Source organism: Sorex fumeus, unplaced genomic scaffold, assembly GCF_029834395.1.
Source record: "Sorex fumeus unplaced genomic scaffold, SorFum_2.1 ptg000003l, whole genome shotgun sequence".
Taxonomy (NCBI): Eukaryota; Metazoa; Chordata; class Mammalia; order Eulipotyphla; family Soricidae; genus Sorex; species Sorex fumeus.
The window spans coordinates 35,308,864-35,332,166 of record NW_026606060.1 but is presented as its reverse complement, the minus strand read 5'-3'; the positions used below and the strand labels follow the sequence as shown (position 1 = coordinate 35,332,166).

At 41.2% G+C, this 23,303-nt stretch overlaps 1 protein-coding gene across 3 annotated transcripts in view; it reads left to right on the top strand.

Annotated features, from left to right (window-relative positions):
• The first annotated feature begins 416 nt into the window (after positions 1 to 416).
• KITLG (KIT ligand) overlaps positions 417 to 23,303 on the top strand; it is a 167,482-nt gene continuing 144,595 nt past the window's right edge. For 2 of the 3 annotated variants that reach the window (XR_008792650.1, XM_056116189.1), the window contains exon 1: positions 418 to 709. Coding sequence is in view for 2 of the 3 variants with exons in the window: in XM_056116189.1 (XP_055972164.1) it covers positions 695 to 709 (15 nt within the window). In the remaining variant the exon portion in view is untranslated. Of the gene's footprint in view, positions 710 to 23,303 lie in introns of all 3 variants that reach the window. The other variant, XM_056116201.1, reaches the window with a different exon arrangement.

Sequence of the window (23,303 nt, the reverse complement as noted above, 5' to 3'; positions counted from 1 at the left end):
GGCATAAGACAACGAACGGCCTACCACGGATCCTAATTAAGCTATTCCAATTTCCCTAAGGCGGGGCGGTGTGAATTCTTTTGCCCTGCAGCTAGCGAAGTCCCCTCGCGCACCACCGCCTTTTAAAGGAGGGAGCGGCGGGGTCCCCGGCCGGCGCGCGGGGGTTTCTTCCCGGTGCCAGGTGAGCCCGGGAGGAGAGCAGGTACAGGCGATCGCCGCGCGAGCCGGGCTGCAGGTGGTGCCCAGGGCTCGGCTCGGGGCTGCCCGGCGCCCGCTGGGGCCTCCCTCCGGTGCGCACCCGGGGATCCCCGGCCAGGGCACGCGGGGGGCCGGATAGGCGCAACTTCCCCGGCCTCATCGGCTCTCTCCCCGCCCCGCGGCGTCTCCCCCCCGGCGCCCCGGCCCTGTCTCGCTTCCCCGGGGCTCCGGAAGGGAAGGAGGCGTGTCCGGAGCCGGCGGGAGGGAGCTATATAAAAGTGCTGGCGGCGCGCCGGCCCGGGCTTCACTCGCCGCCTCGCGCCAGGGACCGGGAGAGCCGCGGGCTGCACCAGCCGTGGGACAGGGCGCTGCGCTCGGGCTACCCAATGCGTGGACTATCCGCAGCCGCTGCTCGTGCAATATGCTGGAGCTCCAGAGCAGCTAAACGGAGTCGCCTCACCGCTGCCTGGGCTGGATCACAGCGCTGCCTTTCCTTATGAAGAAGACACAAGTGAGTAGGACGGTGCTTCCTGGAGCTCTCCAAGAAAAATGGGGGGAAAAAAAAAAGCATCGCGCTCAGCGCCCGGGGGAAAACCGGAGCGTGTCGGATCCCCGGTTGCCCAGGCATGCGGGGCCGTGCCCGTCAGTCCGACGAGCCCGGAGGGGGTGCGGGGGTGGACCCCGGGCGCGGCGTGCCAGATCCGAGCAGGAGAAAACTAGAGCGGGAGGAGGGAGGGGAGGGAGCCGGTGTCAAGTTTGGAAGCGCCGCCGCCAAGTTTGGCGCTGTCAGCGGCTCCCGGGAGATGCCGCGATCGGGGCCCGGGGCGGACAGTTGTGAGAACTGCGTGGCGGCCGGGCGCGTCGGCGTCCCCGAGACGCGTCCCGGGCCCGGTCCGCGAAGCCACCCCCCAAAGCAGCCCGCGCGCCCCGCTCGCTCCCGCTGTGACACTCGTGGGCAGCCCGCGGGTGGACCGGCGGGCTCCGGTGCAGCGGCGGGAACGCAGCCAAGCCCGAGCTGCCTTAGAAGAGGCCGCGCTCGGCTTGGCGGAGCGGAGAACCTGCTCGGCCCGCCTGGGAAACTTGGCTTCCCGCGCCGGTGGCCGGTTTTACAGCTCCGGGGAAGCTTCCAGAGCTCGAGATACGATTCCTGCACTGTGCATCCACCTTTTTGCATTACTGCAGGGGAAAAGTTGTTTTTTTTTTTTTCCTTTCTTAAATGGGCACCTCTAATGATAGTTATTGAGATAATTCCCAGCACTCCTAAATTGTGCATTATACGTAACCACATTGGGGAAAGCACCGCCCAGGGGTACAATTAGATCCCCCCCCTCTCCTGAAGCTAGCATTTGGATCCTCGGTTTAAAGGAGTCTCGCTACCATGCCCCACGCAGTTCGCCCCGCGTTTCTTACCTCGCCTTACATCTCCCCCTAAAATTTTTTCCCCTGTGCATCTAGGACGGGTTGAGTAAAACTGCCCTTTCAACCCCCCACTTCTTTTCCCTCCCCGCTCCAGGTTCCCAGGGAAGATTGCGATTCCTGACTATAAGGAATGCTAACGGTGGCCTGGGGGTGCGGAGGAAGTTGGAGGGCGCGCGGGGTGGGGGTGGGGGTGGGGGGAGGCTGCACCAATTGTCAGTTTAGAGGGAACCAGTCAGTGCAAGGGAAGACTTTATAAAACGACATGTGCGTTGTGATGTGTTAAAATAGAGGCATAGACCCGGGGAATGGAGCTATTCAGAAAGCAGTAGGAATAATCGAGTCCATTGCATGGATGGGGAAAGGGGGTCGGGTCGCAGAAGGACCTTGGCTGGCAGTAGGGTTTGCGGAGTTTCTAGCGCAGCCACCGAAACCCAAAGGAACGAGTTTAGATCTCTCTTTGCAAGCAGGTTAGTTTATAGCAGAGCATGGAACCCCACACCTGGGTTCCCCCTGTGTGCGGTTGGCATGCAAATGTTGAAGATTCTGGCACCAGTAGAAAAGTTTTCATGGAATGACTTGCTTTGGAAGAGCTTTCACTGTGTGAAATATTAATAAGCAGAGGCTGCTGCAGGCATTCCGTTTTACAGGAGCATCTGCTTCCTTGAATGGGAGCAGTGGGATCTGGGCGGAGAAACCCCTACCTTTTAGTGGAGAAAAAGAGCCCAAACCTTCCTATTTAAACAAGAGCAGGAGACAGTTCAGGTTAATGTCCAACACTCCAAAGGGGGCGATGTACTATCAAGTCACTGAGAGTCACTAGGATTGATGATCCTTGCACCTTTACTTTGCAAAACAAATGTGAGCTCTGTAATCTCCTTTCTCACTTTGATAAAATGGCTGTGTAAATCGGATTACATGGAATAATTCCATTGAAAACTAGAAAGAGGTCGATGGAGTCGAAGGCGTTAGTGACTCAATGGTGCCGACTACAGACATTTGAGACCGCTAAGTATTTTAGAAATGTGACCTGCTCCCACCAAGTTAAAGTGCAGGCCCTTTGGGGGAACTGCCTGATGTTTAAGGGCTTGCAGGGAAAGAGGGCAGCGCCCTAGTTGAATGAAGGCATTCATTGCCTGGGATCTAATGACCTTCAAGGTTTCCTTTAAGGATACTTCTAACAGTTCACATTCCTACCGCTGAGAAAGGGGACACTGGAAATAGTACAACATCAGTTAAATAATCTGTGGAAATGGGGGAGGGGGGTTACATCCTCTTCCATATTGTTAAAGTTTCTAAGGGCAAAAGTTACAAAGAAATTGTGTGTGTGTGACAGCTTGTCCATGGAATAAGGAAGTTAGACACTAACCAGTAAGATCAATTATGTTGAATAGAATGTTATCCTTGTCTGGGAGGAAAATCTATTACGACTCAACAGTTTAAGTCGTCATTTATAAATATGGCATCAATACCAGATTTCATTACAAGGCAGATGGTGATGGACTCTCCCTTTATCCTGGCTATCCACTGAGCACTGAATAGTAGCAGTAACAACCATAACAATAAGCTTCAACTTGAATTGTGCTGCTCTCCAAGAAACTCAGGGATACCAGGCAAGCTGGCCTTTCAGTCAAATTAAATAAGTGTGAAAATTCCATCAACAACTACTTGGACTTTGACAAATGGTTGTTCCATTTATTTAGCACATGCAAGAGCTTCAGTATTTGGAAAATAAAACTAGAAGGGCAATTCTCACGGAGAACAATTATACCAATAAATTTAAGCACAGCTTCAGATATGAATGTTTCGCATTATTCATTTTTAGATTGCATTTTACTCATTCTGTATGGTTTCACAGTTTCTGAAGGGATCTGTGCCTTTGGCTTAGAAAGACCATCTCTTTCAATGTATTTTTTTTATATATATTTTACATAATCCTGTGGTACACTGGTATGCTAATTAACTATTGGGCACCCATATTGTGCAATGCCATCAGAACATCATTATCAGTTTAGTGGGCTAGGTGCCATGTTTTTCCATGTTGTCTTTACATTTTAGTTTTGAGACAATTTGTGAGATTTTTCATGACTGTTTTCAGATTTAGAAATGCTAAGATGCAAGATTCATCTTACAGAACATAGAAAAGGCCATTTTAGAAACACATTCGTCCTCAGAGAAGAAGCAAACAAAATTATTGTTCCAGTCTTGTGAAAGAAAATACTTTTTTGACCATATGAAGTGTGTCATCTGGGTGGCGATTCAAGTTTACTTTATAGAAGCAAATTAGCATTTTGAAAAGAGCATTTTTTAATCTTGTCCTTAAAAATCACTCAATTTGGAATGTGTGCTTTGAATAATTCCAATTTTTGTAGTTTTTAATTGAAACGTTCTGCCAAGATTTTAAACCTCAAGTGCTAAGTCGATTACATTTAACATAAAACAAGAAAACCATATGGAAACCTGAAGATCATAGCCAAACCAATTAAAATTGCTAAATTTTATTTATGTCTAAATACTGATTTGAAGATAGCAACTGGTGAGTCACATTTGTTCTTTAATGATAGGTGATGAAAACCTTTCATTACCATAAATACTATATAAAATATACCTATATTTTAAAAATCAGCTCAAATTATTAGTCTTGAATTTTGGAGGATTTTTAGCTTTTTTATTGAATTACTGCGAGATAGACCATTACAAAGCTGTTCATGATTAGATTTCAGTCATATATAGTATTCCAACACCCATCCCTCCACTGGTGTACATTTCCCAATACCAGTGTCCCCAAGTTCCCTCCCCAACCCCCCATCCCCTACCTGACTCTATGGCAGGCACTTATCTTGGAGTATTGGAGGATTCTTCTTGGTCCCTTGGACTCCACAGGGGTCATGTCCTTCCTTGTCCATCTCTGGGGATCATCTGCAGTACTGTAGGAAGAATCTAGATTCTAGCTTTTGTGCTTTCAGATTTTAAATGCTTTAACCTAGCAAGACAGGACTTTAGACCTTATGCTAATTAGGATTTCTATTTTGTAACCTGAGTGATGATTATAAAACAGTTCAAAAGATTTTTCTTCACACAGTGGGTGTAAAGACTAAATGAGATTTTATGATGTCTGTATCCTGATAGTGGCTTACTAAGTCATTACCATCTGAATTTATTGCTCCTGATAATTCCTTAGTAACTTTCATAAACCAGGAAAATACTATCCCAGGTAAATGAGAACCTTTTAAAGCACAGAGACAGAGCTTTCATAAAAGTGGATCCTTGGATTGAGTATTTTTCATTTTAGGTTGACCACTGTTGATGGATTAATGATACCATATTAAACCCATAATGTTTGAAACCAAAAACTATTTGTACCATGAGTGATGTGAAATTCTTTAAAATTTCTCTTTTTAAAGGAGCATGCACGAGACAATTGGAACGGAAAATAGAAAATGGAAAGATTACTCTTTCTGAGTCACTTTCCTATTCCCACACTCATGCTTTCTCTTGAATTCCCAAGGTTCATTTGATTTTAGACTAAAGACTCTTGGTCAGTTTCCTCTCCCTGGTGTTCTTGTACTTGAGCTTCTGAGTGAGGTGACACATTCATTACCATGGGGTGTCTTTATTTTCTCTACCAGGCAACATGCACTGACTTTTCTTTTTGTCATTATGCAAGTTTGGGAGACTCTTTTTTTCTTTTCTCGATTACCTTAATGTTCTCTCTTTTGTAAATTAGGTTAAGGCAGAGTGATATAAATCTTGAAAGAATAATCTTTTATCTTTGTTTTCTAGTACATGATTCACAAGCAGCTGCAAGAGTCTGTGTTTTTGGTGTTAGTCACCTATGTAGTCAGAACAATTTATAAAACAAATTGAGGGAACAGCAAGCTGCTTTTATGTAATATCGGCTATTTTCAGGGTTGTTTTGTATAGACTCTGGTCTCATAGAAACCATTGAGAGTAGTGGCACTGATTTATAGATGCTGCAAGATGCTTTTGCTTTTTCACTTAATTATGGCATTCTAAAAACTGTTTACATAGCTCGGGACTTTGAGAGAATTGTCATTATCTCATTTCTACTTTCCTCATGTCCAAAAAAAAAAAAAGAAAAAGAAGCAGCAGGTGACTTTCCAGAATTAGCCTGGCAGGCTGTTTTTAAAAAATCATAATGTATATCATCTAAAGGAAGACTATTGTTTATCTCTCTTTGTGTTTTAACTTGAATTTTTGCCTCTTTTTCTAGGCTGCCACATTGACTAAGAGATTAAGGGGTAGAGTTCCTTTTTCAACTGGGACTCTCGGTCCTGTAACTTTGGGAAGGTATTTGAATCTCTCAGAACTTCTGTTTCCTCAACTATAGAAGAGGAAAAGCAAGATGGGATGATTTCTAAGTTTCCAGTTTGCAAGTTTGTTTCTAAGATGCTGCTAAAACAGAGATTCATACTAGGTAGTACTCAGCTAACTTTGGATCTGAGGTTTAGGTTGTCATTGCTGTTATGTGAATACACTCTATAATCAATTTTGTGAACCCCTCTGCCCCACCAGGGGAGGGAATAGGGACTTAAATGTAAACTGTTTAACTTTAAGCCATTTCACTCATTTCTTGATATTTTTCTGTAACAAAAGGCCCTCCCGTTGATCGTCGATTTGCTCGAGCGGGCCCAGTAACGTCTCCATTGGAGACTTTGTTGTTACTGTGTCTGGCATATTGAATACTCTCGGTAGCTTGCCGGGCTCTCCAAGAGGGGCGGAGGAGTCGAACTCGGGTCGGCCATGTTGGCCGCTTGTAAGGCGAACACCCTACCCGCTGTGCTATCGCTCCAGCGATGGCATATTTACATGTTCCTATTTTATCCACATCCATTATTGAGGAGAATCTTACTTTTCCTCCTCCCATATTTAAATTTCAAAGTGAGGAGTCCTGAATGATAGTTTAGTGGATAAGGAACTTACCTTGCACGTGAGTGACCCAGCATCGATCCATGGCACCCTGTATGGTACCCCAAATCCACCAGGTGGTCCCTGAGTGCAGAACCAAGAGTAATCCCTGAACACTGCTGGATTGGATGTAGCCCCAAAACCAGGAACAAAACAAACAAAAAACAAGTAAACAAAAAACAAAAAAAAAAGAAAAAAGAAAAAAGTTTTAAAAAAGTCTCAGAGTGGTGAGAACTCAAAAGGCCAATTTAAATAGTCTAGGAAGAGCTGGCAAAAGGTAATGAATGAGCCTTTTCCTGGCTGCTTTGTTTCTTTGTCCTGCTCCCAGAGTCTTCAGTATTTATGTGCTAGAGTAGAAAATGAGAGATGTTGATCTTGTGGCAGAAAGAGCATTAAAAGGAAGAAGTAGATAAAGGGACCTATACTGGGCTCAGGTCCAGGTGTTTGACCTTGGGCAAGTCACTGAGTCTTAATAGTATCTAGACTCTCACCCAAGATATAATCCTGCAGAGATAGTGTAGAGGAGGGGCCTCGCCCTGGAGATTGGGTGGAAAAGGAGGGAGTGGTGCCCTTATGCCTTGGGGGAAGACAGCTCTGTGAATGGGTCTTGCAGGCACCTCTCCTCACCCTGACCTTGTGCATATCAGCTCTATGTACAGATCATCCTCTGGACCAGCACCTGAGCACTGGAAAAGTCTTGTTGCAAGAAGCAGGTTTTCCTTAGAAGTCAGAAACCTGTACTTCCCCCCATATTGGCCAGCTACTGGCCCTCTTCTGAAAAACCCAGCAGTGTTTTCACAAGGCAGTGGTTGGGGAGGGCATAGAGGGGCCCCAAATATATAGAACATTCAATGCAGTGGGATCCCAATAGGCAGCAGAAGGTACCTCCTCGGCAAAGGTAAAGGAGGCAGAGACTTGCTTTATCAAGTGAGCTCCAAAGAGGGGTTTGCGCTGGCTCTTTTTGTGCCCTTTTGTGAGGCCACCATAGAGAGCTCAGGCAATCTCCGCAAGGCAACTGACATCTTTCTTTCTTCCTTCCTTCCTTCCTTCCTTCCTTCCTTCCTTCCTTCCTTCCTTCCTTCCTTCCTTCCTTCCTTCCTTCCTTCCCTCCGTCCCTCCTTTCTTTCTTTCTTTCTTTCTTTCTTTCTTTCTTTCTTTCTTTCTTTCTTTCTTTCTTTCTTTCTTCCTTCCTTCCTTCCTTCCTTCCTTCCTTTCTTTCTTTCTTTCTTTCTTTCTTTCTTTCTTTCTTTCTTTCTTTCGCAGTTATCTGTGCACTGGGAACACAAAAGAAGCACCCTAACTGCCAGTCTTATCCCCCATCCCCAGGGTCACATTTTAATCAGCATGGAAAGCCCCTAGGGAAGAGCTGCACCTGAAAGTAAAATGCTTAGTTCCTGCTCCGTGGAACGAGATTCTCTGTTTTAGTGGCATGATTGCTGGACTCTGCCTGCACTTAGAGAAGAAAAATGTTATTGTCAGTATCACTGCTCCATTCTCAGAGGGAAACCTTGATGATTTTGAGAATAGGGCCAGCTGATCAGAGGAAGGCTGTGTGACAAAGACCTTAGCTTCTCTCCAAGGTTTTATTTTTCTATATGAGTGGGTGTTGACATGTTATAGTCTGCAGAATGTGAGATGGGAAGGAGATTGGGAAAGCCAAGATTTTCATATATAATGGGTCTAGTGCCATCTAGAAAATTCAGCGATTGCAGAAGAAACCTCATCAGTCACATACTGTTTCTGGTTTTGTGTAAATGTGCAATTTAATGTACTTGGAATATCAACACAGGGATTTCTATTTTTGATGACAAATTCTGATTGTTGCAGTTAAGTCCCTGGGGAGTTTAGAAAGCTGCCCTATTCAGCCAGCCTTATCCAGAGATCTCTGATATGTTTTTTTGGGAGGAAAACTGACTTCACATGCCATTCTGCTGCTTGTTAGATAAATTTTCATAGTGCAGAGGTGTGACTGGTGATGTTGGCCTCTAGGCAGTGTGAAATGAGGGTTGAAATGCCAGGATCGTAAAGAAGTTAGAAGAAATTCTAGAAAAATTAAAAGGAGATCTTAAGACACAAACTTAATGTTGGGATACAATTCAATGTAGAAAAGCCCAGAACTACAAAAATATGGTTTACATATTCTTTTGTTTTTGCAACAATTGTGATGTTCAAAAAAATTTCCCTGTCCATGAGTGTTTTTAAACTTTTATGGATGGTAGGTTGTAGTAAATCCATCATCCATTTTAACAAAACTTGGAAAGTGCACACTTTTCCTAGTTAAAACCTGAATTTTTAAAATGGTCTTGATTAATTATTTCAATAGATTCAACCCAAAACTAATTGAACTGTTCACCCTGCTTTCACTTCGACAGGGAGAACAGAGCAGAAATAATTAGTTTGGAGGAAAAGAAGTTTAATATAGTATGTGTCAAATGCTTAACACCTAAATATATGTGTTCGTTTTAAATAGCTTCAGACATTGTTTTATAAAAACCAATCACTCTGATAATAAATCATTCCAAAATGGCATTTGATAAAAGTTTTCAGATTAATTTATAGAAACTTTCTTCTAAAAAATGGGGCTGATACTATATTTTAGATCCCATTTCACAGATGAGGAATGAAGAGAAAGTCTATTTCTTGCCAACTTCAGTGTTTATTGCCAGGACGAACACCCAGAGAGACTTGGCTAGCACACACAGTGCAGTATTGTAGCTTGTTTAGAACCTCAAAGCTACACATTCTGTTTACAGGAAGATTGACTCACAAACAAATGTGATTTGGGTATTAAAAACAGCTGCTGGGAATATCATTTGGATAAGGATTTCATAATTTCAGTTGCCTAGCAGAACGGCTCATCCATGTCAAAAATGCATATTGAATGTTTGGAATAAATGAATGTCTGATTCAGGCTGTTTGGTGCTGGTACATTTTTTGCTCTTTTGCTTGTTTTATTTTGGTTGCCAGGGATGGAACTCGGGGCCTATGTGTTATTTTTTTAGCAGGTTAACGAAAGGCAATATTTTAACAACAGTACAGAGCATTGCATACAAAAATGTGTACTGGATGACTGAGAATTTACTACATTTGCTATTCAAAGTGTTAATTTTCCAATACTACCCAATAGTGAAAAAATAAAAACAGTGGATTAAGTTGCAGATCAAATGTAGTAGTAGATCTCTGCCATTCTGATACTTACTCTCCCGATCTTCAAACTGAGGCAGAAATAAATTCCTGGCAGTAGTGTGGATGTGATGATTAAGTGAGAAAGACTGGAGAATGACATTGGGCTTAGACTTTGTAATTAATCATTTCTGTCCTGCTAGAACAGCAAATCAAAGAACATTGCAGTAAGTCCACATGCTGTAATAAATAGATTCATTTTTGGTAATTTCTAATTGATAGGGCTTGTGTGAATAAATGGAGCAAAATAGTCCTCAAGATTAGTGCCTTACCTCCCTTATTTATACACCACCTACCATTTTTAATACTCACAAACATGCTTAGAAATAAAAAAAGTCCCTCAATTTTATCTCCTTTACCTTTTCTCTGAAAGCAGACTGTTGTATGAAATTGTCCCAAATGCAAACTGCTTAAGAAAAGAGTGCAATTTATTGAATAAGAAAACAGTAAAACTAATTAATAAGTTAATATCTGCTGATGGCTTACAAACGGTGGGACACTGTGTCTCAAACATACTGTTATATCTCTGTACATATGTATTAGAATGAAGTGTTAGGATCAAGAGAGATATACTTCTATATTTTGGTATGATGTATGGTATGAATTATGGTATGAAGCAGATATTAATGTATATTGAATATACATACTTACAAATAATGAAAGTAGTATCCACGTATTAAGAAAAAATGCCCACAAAATTTTTTTTTTTAAATGCAAGTGGAGAAGCTTGCACTTAAAGCCTAGTTCATTTTTGTTTGTTTTTGTTTGGGGGCCATACCCAGAGGTGCTCAGGATTTACTCTGGCTCTGCACTCAGGGGTCACTCCTTGCGGAGCTTGGGGTACCCTATGTGGTGCAGAGGATCAAACCCAGATCAGCCATGTGCTGGACAAGTACTATTCCCGCTGCACCTTTGCTTTGTCCCCTGAAGCCTAGTCCTTTGAATTCTAAAGCTGAACTGCCCTTGCCAGCACAATGAAATGTGCCCATATCTAGAGAGATAATATATACATGTGCCTATATTTTGTGCAATTCATAACACATTTTTTGCATGTGGAGAGGATGAAGACTGAACTTAGATAAAGCTGAGTTTCTGCTATGAGCGATGGGTTGCTTCTGCGCTCATGATGGAGAGGATATGGTCATCACTTGGCACCTACACTCCCCAAGGCTGGGGTTCATCACCCGCCTCTCCTGCCTTTGTCTCCTTAGCCCTCATGTGTCACAGGAGAACACCAGGCTTCTCTCCTCTGATTGCTATTTGGAAGACCCCTCCTGGACTGTAAAAATGCCACATTACTCCAGGGAATTACAAATAACTGCCAAAACCTTGACGCCTTTCAAATAAAAGAGTTCTCTTGTCAGCCAAGGGCGAACTGAAAATATTTTAAAAGTGCATTTCCAAACAACTTCTTGGAAAAACAGATGCTTCAGAGATTGCTTTGATCAGTTCACTCTGACCCTACTTACACATTGTTTTTGAAGACCGTTTTAATGAGTGTGGAGCATAGTAATACAGGATTTTATCACGATGTCTGCATTCTTATGGCAGGATTTTAAAACCACTGGCTTTTAAATAGTGACCTTTTTTGTAATTTCTTATCAATCTGTCCACATTAATAGTAAAACTTCATTTTTGGCATGAATGTTAGGATCTTTGAAACAGGTGATGGTCAGTACCCCCTTTTCTGTAGTTTACTGTCCACTTTACTCAGCAGTTGTTTGGTGGAAATAAAAGTGTCAGCTGTACAGCCCCAATGTCATCTGAATGCAGGTGAAGACAGATGGAAATCTACCATCTGGCAGGCTTCAGGTTGGAAGCATACTTTGCTGGACTAAGCATGTCATGCTTTGAGCCTCAATTTCCCCATCTGCCCGACAGAGAAGCCATTGCATATCTAAAGGTAATGAAGATTATATGAAATTGTGAAGGTAAAATGAAATAATAACCAAAAAAAAAATCCCTTAGTTCAGCGCCTGGAATCCATTATGACCATCCTGCTTATCATTGGTGATGAGTCATTTTTTGATGTGACTTTAGTGCAGAGCCTCCCCTGCCAGAAGTGGAAGCAATTTAAATAATGCAGTTTTCATTTCTTTGCATTCCCTACAAAAGTTGAGAAATTGGACAATTTTGATAATGCATATATTTACAAGATAGTTTACAGAGAATAAAGTTACTTCTGTAGGGGGTTGGGAGGTTGGACCATACCCATGTGTACTCATGGGTTACTTCTGGTTCTGTGCTAAGGGACCGCTCCTGGCAGTGCACACAGCACCATATGTGATATAGGAATTGAACCTAGGTTGGTCACATGCAGAACAAGCATCTTTTTTTTTTTTTTGGTGAAATTCTCTGTTCTTTTATTTATTTATTTTTTAATTTTTATTAGTGAAACACCATGAGGTACAGTTGTAGACTTGAAAATTTTTGTGCTTGGGTTTCAGTTATACAATGATCAAGTACCCATCCCTCCACCAGTGCCCATTCTCCACCACCAATGATTCCAGTATCCCTCCCAGTCCCCAGCCCCCATCCCACCCTGCCTCTGTGGCAGGACATTCCCTTTAGAACAAGCATCTTTTCTCAGAATACTCTCGCTCCTCTCTGTCTCTGTCTCTGTCTCTGTCTCTGTCTCTCTCTTACCTCTCTCCCATTCCCAGTGTTATTTCTTTCGTTCTTGTGCCCTAGGTCATGGAACGCATAGGGATGAAGCTGGTTTATGAACCAACTGCCTTTGACCTTTCACCCCTGACTGGGGTGTTATACCTAGAATTGAAGGACCAGTACATGCATCTTTCCCAAGAATTGTTGAATCATTTCCTACTTTTTCCCTATCTGGGAGAAGTCATTTTCAGCATCCATTGAAATACAGGCCTGCTCAAGAGAAATTGGAAAGGGCCAAGTTTGTGGGTCCGAAGCCATGAGGTGTTCCTTCTGGTTTCTGACACTAGCCTGTCAAGAGCTCTTGGGCAAGTACTTTAACTTTGCTAATAGTTTTCTGACCTTGATTTTCCGTTTCTGTAAAATGCTTTGATTTCTCTTTTTTTCCTATTCGTTTGCTTTTTAAACGAGCAATAATAATATGTCGCGTACTTCCTTTGTGAAAGTCAGTCCCAGAATTATACCATCAGAAAGAAGATTTTCACTTCACACATTTTCATACCATACTGGTAAACATCATAAAGTTTATTCAAAGTACACAGTTGTGGACTTTTTGGCCTCATATATACTCCAAGGAGTGTCTTTTGACTGTTGGACTCACACTCAAAGGAGCAGGAACTCATTCGTTAGGAGGGTTAGATCTTAGCTCTATTATTCATCTTAGCATGCTATAACTTTCATTTTGTAGCCCTTGATGTCCTCATGTAAACATGCTAATATGTTTATAGAACCTAGAATGTTAATAGTTAGAATGTTAATAGGACATAATATAATAGTGCATAGTTGGAATAACACATGGATTAAAAGAGACAGTACACAGACATTGGTTTATCCAAAGCTGATGTTCAGTTAAGAGTCTCTGATTCTTAGGAATTGGCTTATGGTTGCTGAAAAAAATCGATATGCTTCAGATAGTTTATTTCTTATCTGTTGGCTTCTTTTAGGGGATTTCTGTAATCATTTACAATCTGTTATTGAAAGCATAGTGACTTTTATTGGAGGTGTGGTGTATACTCGGTGAATTGAGGTTAGCAAAGCGCTCTATGGGGGCAGGAAGCATTCACCTTTGTAACTAAGGCTGCTGACACATGTCTGGCTACTTCACACCCTGTGAAAGTCTACTTCATACACATGAATGGAGCAGTGCTTTACAGGCCAGGCCATCTATTTACAGGCATAGGGTCCTGTTAGCACTTGAAGCACTGACTGACACAAAATTCAGTGTTTCTGAATCAAAAGTTCATGTATCATTATTTTCATTATTTTCTTCTGGAATGAGCACCCATCTGCTTTATGCACAGTAGATCATAAGAACTCTGGAAGTTTATATAACTGGAGTCATCTCTTCCTGGTGGGCCGTGGTCACCTAATTCTCCGAACATTCTTCTTTTCCCATTTGTAAAATGTGGTTGTAATAATATGTCTTAAGTTGGTTGTAAGGATTAAGTGAACTCATTCTTCAGATGGGCTAATACTGAGTCAACTAGGAAATCCTAGATAAATGCTAGTGGCTTTCAAGTAAAATGCATTTTGCAATCAATGCTTTTGGGCAGGTGTTTACTTGAGCGAGAGTGTAGGAGCAACAGTTTGGAAATGTTTTCTCTCTGAAATCTAATTTTATTTGCTTGTGGCTGACTGGATTTAGAGTTAGGAATGTGGCTGTCTTGGTTAATCTGCGATTAAATTTTGTACCAATCAAAGCAGATGCCAAGTTCCTTTTTATCTCTTCATTACTTCAGGTAAATTATCATTCCATTTTCCCCACAAAACATTGAACTGTTATGCTCTTCTTGATAGAGTGTTGACTTAATCAAAGCATTTGTAAAAGGCAGAAAACATCTCCTGCTTGCTAATACTGTATATTCCAATGTCTAAAGCCTCTTTCTAAAGGTTTCTTGATCGAATCTGCCCATCATTATTTCACTATTTATTATCAACCCAGAGGAAGAAATTTTTCGTTCAGTTTAGAGTAGGCTTAAATATCAAATTTGAACTGAGCCTCAAGGAAGGAGCGCTCTTCTAAATGTTGAAAAAGAAAAAAAAATGTTTGAGTCTATTTTTAAGGTGCCAGGATGAAGGAAATGGCAAAATCAAAATGTGTTTATTATATTACGTTGTTTTAAAGAACTGATGCAAATGGAGATAAGTTTCATATCTTTCTTTGGACATATATGTCCTATATGAAATGTGATACAAGAAAGTCAAAATAAGACCTTTGAAAAGGAGACCAGTGCTTAATTCAGTTACCTCTATCTGCTTGGATGTCCATCTCACTATTCAACAGAACCAGTGGTAGATGATGTTACTCTTTTATAAAGTGTTTTTTGGGGCCGGAGTGATAGTACAGTGGGTAGGGCATTTGCCTTTCACGTGGCGAACACTGTTTCAATCTTAAGCAACCCATATGTTCTCCCCAAGCCCTGCCAGGAGTGATTCGTGAGCATAGAGTCAGAAGTAAGTCCTGAGCATTGCTAGGATGGCCCCCAATATTTTTTTGAAAAAAGCTTTTCAAAGTGTTAATGTATACAATATCCATTTTACTGCTAATGTATACAATCTATATTTACTAATAGAAGTCTGATGATGTATGTACGCCGCTTAAAATCCTATCCCAATGACTATGAGATAACTCATGACCAATCATCAGTCCTGCAAGCATGAAGCTGGAAATTTGAACCCCGGCGTTGACCCACGTATGCTAAGTGTGATCCTGGCAACACTATTTTTTGTGCTGCCCTGTACCACCACTAAGTGTGCAATCTCTGGTGTCACAACGAAAAGGGTGATTCCTGAGGAGCACCACAACACTGTGCAAATAGTGCACCCCAAACCTCAATCATAACCTCCACTACCGCACACACACACACACACACACACACACACCCCAAAACAAAAACATAACCCCAGAAGGTTCAGGGAATTCAGCAACAATCCTCTATTGACTTTGCATTACTTGCAGGTTAAAGTCCAAATCCGCGTCACACTATACAAGTTCTCCGTAATTTGTAATTTGGTTACTTATCTTTTCTGCCACTTCCTGGGTGGTAAGTGCCAAGACTACAGCCTGCAGTTTTATATCCACCACCACCGAGCACTCCCAGAAGACTGCCAGCCTCTTCTCCTTTGCCACCTTCCTCACTACTCTCAGAAACCCTCCCAGACAGCTCTCTGCCCTTCTTCCTTGCCTCTGCTTCCATCATATGTTATTAATCTTACTCTGTACTTCTGTAGTATTAAACACACATACACACGAACAATTTGAAACAAGAAATAACATTTAAATTATTTCTTTAGTTATTTATTTGTCAGGCTCAATTGCTTCATGTTGGTATCTCCAGCAAGTGCCAATTCCAAAATATTGGTAAAGATTATTTTGAATCAAATTATGAGCAAATGAGTCATGCCAACTGAAGGGAAATATCTGCCTATTATTACTTGAAACATGGATATGCCTGGATATGGATCTTTATTGATTTTATACCTGTTGACCTCTATTGATACCTGGAAACGTGCCAGAAACGTGATGTGGAAGCTAAGGAGAACTGGAACATGATATATTGATGTCTTTAAAGACATAGAGGGCCAGAATTATGACTAATCAATGGACTGTGTCCCACACGTGTGTGAGATCTTGAGTTTGATCCTTCATGAGGCATGCAACACACACACACACAACACACACACACACACACACACACACACACACAAGGGCTTGCCCAAACATATAGATATTGCTCAATCATAATGCTCTTTGGGGGGAAAACTTGAAATTGGGCCTCCTGGGGTCATGGAATACAGTGGGTACTGGATTCAAAAAAAAATAAAAGAAAGAAAGAAAGAAAAAGAGTAGGACAAGTTGCATGCCATCTTTAAAAAAATGATCTAATAGGTTGAATAGTAAGTGCCAGTTGGTACTTGTTAATTCAAAATGTATAGTGGGTTTAAGAGCCAGAAAGGCTTTTAGACATTGTACTGTTGATGATGATGAAAAGTGGGTTTTGATGCACATTCTTTGTGCCAAGTCCAGAATTAAGTATATTGCATTGTCTCCCAGGATGGGAATCTTATTCTTCCATTTTTCAGAAGAGAAATTTGCACTTATGAGAGGTTGAACAACCGTTGGTCAGCCTTGAACCTGATTTTGTTAGCTCTGTAGTCTTTATTTACTTTATTTATTACTCCATAGTCTAAGTACTGCTATCATCGTTTTACATTTGTTTGTTTTCCCTAGAGAAGGTGTTTATCTTTATACATAAAATAAATAAGACTGTTACAATAAATGAATTCTTCCTCCCCAGGTCACCCACATTCAAGATGCTTCTTCTTTTCATATTTTCGTTTTGCAGATTGTGTTGGTTAATATTTAGTGCACAAGACAAGGAGAGGCAGGGTGTTGTTTAGTTTCAGATACCGATATGTATAATCTCTCCTTAGAAAGTGATGCAAAGAAGAAATACAGGTTTTCCCTGCTATACAAACGTGAAGTGTTCCTGTATAATACAGTGGGGTGAAAGCTAGTTATAATTAATTAATATGAAAAAACTTTCAAGTTTTCAATAATCATTCTGCCATAAAGCTCAAACTCCTGCCTCAGTTCACAAACAAAAATCCCAAAAAGTACCATTCGTGGGGAGGCAAGATAGCATATAAAATGTTGAACAATGAGAAAGTTGTGCAAAACAGTTTGTGCAGAATTTGGCACTTAAATCTTACAGCAGCTAAAGCATATTTCCAAATTTCACTTAGGTGATTGACTGCACTTTGCATTTCCTGAGGAAGTAGATTTCTATTCTCGCTGATATAAGCAGAGAATCTCTTTGTCATTCAAGCCATCTCACCGTTAATGATTTCCTCCATCCTCCTTTGCTTCCTCAGCAGAACAGCTAGTTGGGAAAGAAGCTCAAAGGATTATGTTGAGATGGTTGCCCTTTCTCCCTCTTTCCTGGCCCTTCCTTTGATCTCTAGCATTAGTTAGCGACCAGAAGGATAAAATAAATGTTTTATATTTTCTAAATGTTCTGTACTTAAATGAAAAAGCTTAACTTGGAAGCTTACTTGGTCATCTTCCCAATTTTCAAGTGAAGACAAATGTCGGAACACACATCGTTTACATTTGCTTTGAAGATTGCTAACTCAGAAACTTTTAGTTTATTTTTGGTTTGGAGTGCACACCTGTCTGTGTTCAGGAACTGTTCCCAACTATGTGCTCATGATAGGTCCCAGCAGTGCTTAGGGGACTATATGGTGCTGAGAATGGAACCCAGGGCCTGGCAAGGCAACTGTTGTACCTCTGAACCATATCCCTGAACCTTCACAACTTTGTTAAAATAGTGTCAAAAAGAATGATCCCAGCATTTATACCCTGACCCATTGTGGAACTTGTTTTACAAAGCTGTTCTCTACTGAAATTATAGAATGGTATTTTATTGAATATTAATTTTTACTTTATGGCTATCCTGTGAAAAATTGGAATGAAAGGATTTACAACTTATTCCTGCCTCTTAGCATGAAAGAGCAATAATAAAGTGTGTGTATGTGTGTGTGTGTGTGTGTGTGTGTGTGTGTGGTTGGATTCCACTAATGAGTTTGCTTGGCATGCAACTTGTATCTTGCAGAGGTGTTTGAAGTCAAGGTAACCAATATTCTTTAGGCAAACTGAGAATGAGTCTTTGCGATGTAAGAATTCAGTTTCAGGAACAGCTTTTTCTTTTTACTTGTTTGGTGACTGCTTTAGTTAGGATGACAGGAAGTGTCAGCCAATGTTTGTTGAAGAGATAAGATTAGCATTTAAATGTTTAACCTAAGTCATCACTTCTGAATGTGTCTGTTCCCAAGTGAAGTCATATTCCTGCTGGTGTTTCCCCATGTAGAACCACCAGAACTAAATTTCAAATCAAAGGCTACTTTAGATGTTTTGGTGGATGGCAATTCATTGGAAAGAAAGGGAGACATTTTTCACTGCACATTTCACTGAATCCTAAAGTGCTCAAAATTGAGGACTGTACAGAAACTTTCACTGAACTTTTTATAGGAAAGTGTCTGCCTTCCAGATTAGTCTTTGTTTTGTTTAATGTTTGTTTTTTTGTCTTACTAGTCCCATGTGGGGTCACTAAAGAACAATGGCTAGTTCCTTTAGGAAAGGAGTTCGAGGGATATTTTCTGGTCAGGTATGATCTTTGGCAGTAATAACACTTTAGCCACATCTGCTCAGAGAAACATTTTTAGTGATGGTTCAATTGAAATTATTTAGCATTTACTACAACCAAGACACCGAGCTTAGAAGCTAGTGATACAAGAGTGAGATGAACTGTTACCTTGTTCCTGTTCTTCATGAGGTTTACAGTCTATCCCCGGCTTATACCTCACTTCTCTGTTTTCATGGAGTTACAGAAGTAATGAAAAGTTCTGAGAAAATAAAAAAAATAAAATCAAGTTCATAAGCATTTAGCCAATGTCTTATTTTACATTCATCACATTTGATTAACATCATCCTAATTTAGCAGTTATTGAATCCAAGAGGAGTAAGAAAATACTTTATAGCCAACTAGTAGGCAAACATCTTCAGCTTATTCTTCATTTCTTTGCTAAAACCTATTTATGAGAGGTTTCTCTGTGCTCAGCGGTGCTGTACCAAGTCTGAACAAAATAGTAACTGACTGAAAGTACCTGCCTTATGATGCTCAATTTCAAGCACAAGGAGACAAGGATAAAGAGCCAGACTGGTGGGTGATGATGCAATTCCTTTGTGAGAATCTGGACACCATCTGCTGAAGACCGAATGAATATACATGATCCAGAACTCACCCAGGGCTCAGTTTGTATATCTCAGCTTGTTCACCATTCAGCTGATTTGGGTATTGCTGCCTCTACTGTGTAAATGAGAATTTGATTGTAGGACCATTTCCCCACCCCTGTGGTGCTTTAGTAACATTTAGAAATGCAGGAAAACCACAAATGGAATAGAGTACATTCCTAGAAGTGAGGAGCAGTCCATAGCCCAAATGAAAATGAAGGAGAATGTAATGCTTATTTATGCTCACACCATTTACATTATAGTTGGAAGGGTCAGGTGATATAAGAATAAACTACTTGTGTTACTAAGCACCAGGCTATTTTCTGAAAGTGGAAATGAAAGGACTTGCATAATGCAGAGAGAGAGAGAGAGAGAGAGAGAGAGAGAGAGAGAGAGAGAGAGGAGATTGTTTTTTTTTCTGGAGCAAATACAGAAGGCTTAGCAGGGATATCTGGGATGTTTCAGGAGCAGAATGGGGGCTGACGTGGTTAGAGTGTGCTGGGGAGAGAGGTAGAAGCTTAAAGACAAGCAAGTCTGTTACCAATGGTGCTGTGCACCTGGGTCAGGAGTTTTGATTTTTATTGTACACATCATAGCAGGGCATCACTTATGAAGCGGGCGGTGATGTCTTATACTCAGACCCACACTGATGGGAGCTGTGAGTGTGAGAACAAAGACAGCTATTTTTGCAAGTTCTTGCCATCTTCCAGGCAGGATCTTGACACAAGTTATAAGAATATCAGAGACAGGGCAAGGATGAGTGTTTCAAGGCTGATTTTGCTGGTAGAAATATGAGGGCTTGACAAACTACATGTGGGGGAATAGGAAGAATCCAGATATGTCACACTTTTGGCTTAAAAGATCATCTTTCAGGTTTTGCAGGGACCATGGTTTGTTCTTATGTAGAAAGAAAAGCCATGAAAATCACTACAATGGACATTTGTGAGGGTGTGTAGTTGCTGAGGTCTTAGGTTAAATATCTTCATAGAGAACTCTTTCTGTTCTCTGCATGCCTGAGGTAGGTTCTATTATTATGTTCTGTTTATAGATCAGGGAACTAAAGCCCAGAAAGAGGGAATGAGTTTCCAAAACCACTAAGGTGGTAAGTGAACAACCTAATTTCAAAAACAGTTCCTGCTATTTCTCCAGTTATACCAACTGCTTAGCTGTGCATGAGTAAACACTCTTGTTTTCTAAAGCCATGTTGGATATTATGGAAGCTAAAGTTGACTTTTGTAACTCTGCTTGGGACCAGAGAGACAGCAGAACAGGTAAGGCTGTATGGTTTTGCCTGTGGTTCCCTCCTTTAATGGCCTCCTGGGTCCTCCAGAAGTGATCCCTGAGCACAGAGCCAGGAATAAACCTTAGCATTTTGTGGGCTCCTTCCAAAAAATGTTTCAAGAAAAAAAATCTTTTTTAGGTTAACATTCACCCATTCCTCAAACAATTTTGCACCAGAAATAGATGAGTCTGGCTGCCTGGGTAGTACTGATCCCTTTCCAAGCCCAAGGGGGAAGTTTTGCAAGCAGTTTCTCTCTCTCTCCCTCTCCCTCTCCCTCTGCCTCCCTCTCTCCTCCCTCTCTCCCTCTCTCTCTCTCTTTCTTTCTCTCTCTGTCTCTCTCTCTCTTTTTCTTTCTACCCCCCCCACCTTTCTCTGATGATCTCTAAGGGGAGGCTGAACATAAGCTGGATTGTGACATTCCTGTTAATGTATTCTTTCATTCTGCACCCAACATTTAAAGGATTAGGATTAATAATAAAATAATAACTATGGCATTTACTATCATGTCATGGTCTTTTCTGTGCCAGTTCTCCCAGAACTTTATATAACATTGTCTTATTTAACCTTTTCCAAGCTCTCAAACAGTGCTGTTTCCATGGGCGAATCAGGGAGTTTCTGAACTTGTTCAAAGTTATTACATGTAAGTGACAGAACCAAGATTTGAACTCCCATCTTTCTTGATGTTGGTGTTCTTCTAAGCATTGTGCTCATAAACAGTGACTTTGCATTGAATATTGCTATGTTGTATGCCAAAGACTGTCATATACCAGGCTTCAGGGGATAGAATGAATTATATGAACCTTTTCCTGGATTCCCAAACACTGCCCTTATTAAAAAAAAATATATATATATATATATATATATATGTTTTTTAAATGATTTTATAATTCCAATTTGAAAATACTTCTGGATGAAAAAGGACAAAGGAAGGTTTAGACTAACATCTAAGATAGTTCAATGCCTTGTAGCTTGACTTCTTTTCATCTAGTATTGTCTACCTTTTAACTTGCACACCATGAAACCCTGGCTAGCTAGCTTGTGCAGGAAATATGACTGATGGTGTGTAAACGTCATGGGAAGGGCAGTTAGACTTCCAGACCATCTGATCACCTAGAAACCAGAAAGCTGGGGCAGCAAATGCTATCTATACACTGTGGGTGCTCAAATCCTCACTGCCACCCACGTTAGAAAAATGCATGCTCATCCTTCTTCTCAGCTCAAGGATTTCCTTCTCATATCAAATCTTACAGAGTTGTGCCTTCTTGCAACTGTATCTAATTGCAAAGGAGTTTTGAGAAATAGAGGAGGTGATTTTATTTTTTTTCCCCCTTATTTTCTAGCTACCCCAGTTAAGAAGACTGCTAGGAGAGGAGACTCTGGAAAAATAATTGGAAGAGGTAGTTCACAGTGTCCTCACTGCATTTAACTTTCCTTTTTACTCCCCAACTTACTCTAAATTGGGAGCATCTAATAATATGGAGCCCTTGAGCCTGATGTGACCTTTTTAGACATGCTGGTTTTCCCTGATGATACAGTGCCCACTAGGGATACAGTGGTTTTCCCTAATGATACAGTACCTATGCAGAGCTAGCACTGACTAAAGTACTGTGTCTCAGACCTTAGAAGGCACCTGAGGGTCACAGCCATGGCTTATCAAAAGGACGCGTGCCTGGGACTCCCCCCTTCCACCCCAGACATCTAGATTGCACAGGACACCCAGGAATCTGCATCCTAAGTAAATAGTCTTGTTTCCGCTGGAGCACGTTCAGTGCAAGGGACTACATTTCAACAGTTGGTTCAGTTCAAGCAAAGGTGGTTGGTGTACCCAGCACACATTGCATAATCAGGAAAGCTTTTACTGTGACCTTTGCAAATGAGGCTTGTCATTTGATGGGATGGAGAAAATGAGCAGGATTGGGAGTGTTCTTTGAGCTTCTGCCTTTAACCCCAATGGTTTTGACGTTCAATAGCGTCAATGGAAGCAGTCAATGCAGAGAATACAGATTGTTTATTTCAATGGAGTTAAAAATAGGTAGGAGGGGGGATTGGGGTTTTGAAATTTTCTGTGCTGCTTCCTCAGATTAAGCTCTATATAAAAAAAGGGGAAAAAAAAAGGCAGAGGGGAAACAACAAAAATCTAAAAGGCCCAGTGAGACCAAACTTGTCAGACTCCCAGTAACTGATCTGACAAGACATCTGAGCACATTTAATTACAAAGTTAAGGAAAGGAAAAAACAAAGGGAGTTCTAGGAAGTTCAGGCATTGAGTCCCGATTTGGCACAAGGATCGGGTGCCACTGGAACTTGCGCTCACTTTCCATCTCAATTGTTTAAAGTTCCAAAGATTTTATAGATTTTGTCGACGTGCCTGAGCTTTTGATTAATGTGAGATCACTCTCAGAAGTGAGTCACATAACTGGAAGACCATAAATTATGTTTCGGGTTTTTGCAGCTCTTTGGGAGAAAGCTGCAACCTTCAGATTACATAGCTTGATGGTTCAATTTCAGAACAATTTTGTCAGAGGGCAAATAGTACCATCCAGAAGAACCAGTACTTTGGACATCTTGGAGAAGTGAGGTGAATGGATTACCAAAACATCATGATTTTCTTTCTTTCTTTTTTGCTATGTCTCTATACTTTGGTGATTCTTGACAACCTTTTTCTTTGGCTTCTTTGAAAAGAAAGCAAAAAGAACTGGCAACAGATTTAAATCTAGGTTCAACATTGAATTAGCACCCACCCGTTTTCTAAAGTAGTTTGTTATGTAACACAACATTGATTACAGTTAGTCATCCACTAGCAGTTCCCTAAAATAGTAGATTATATAGTTTGGGGAAT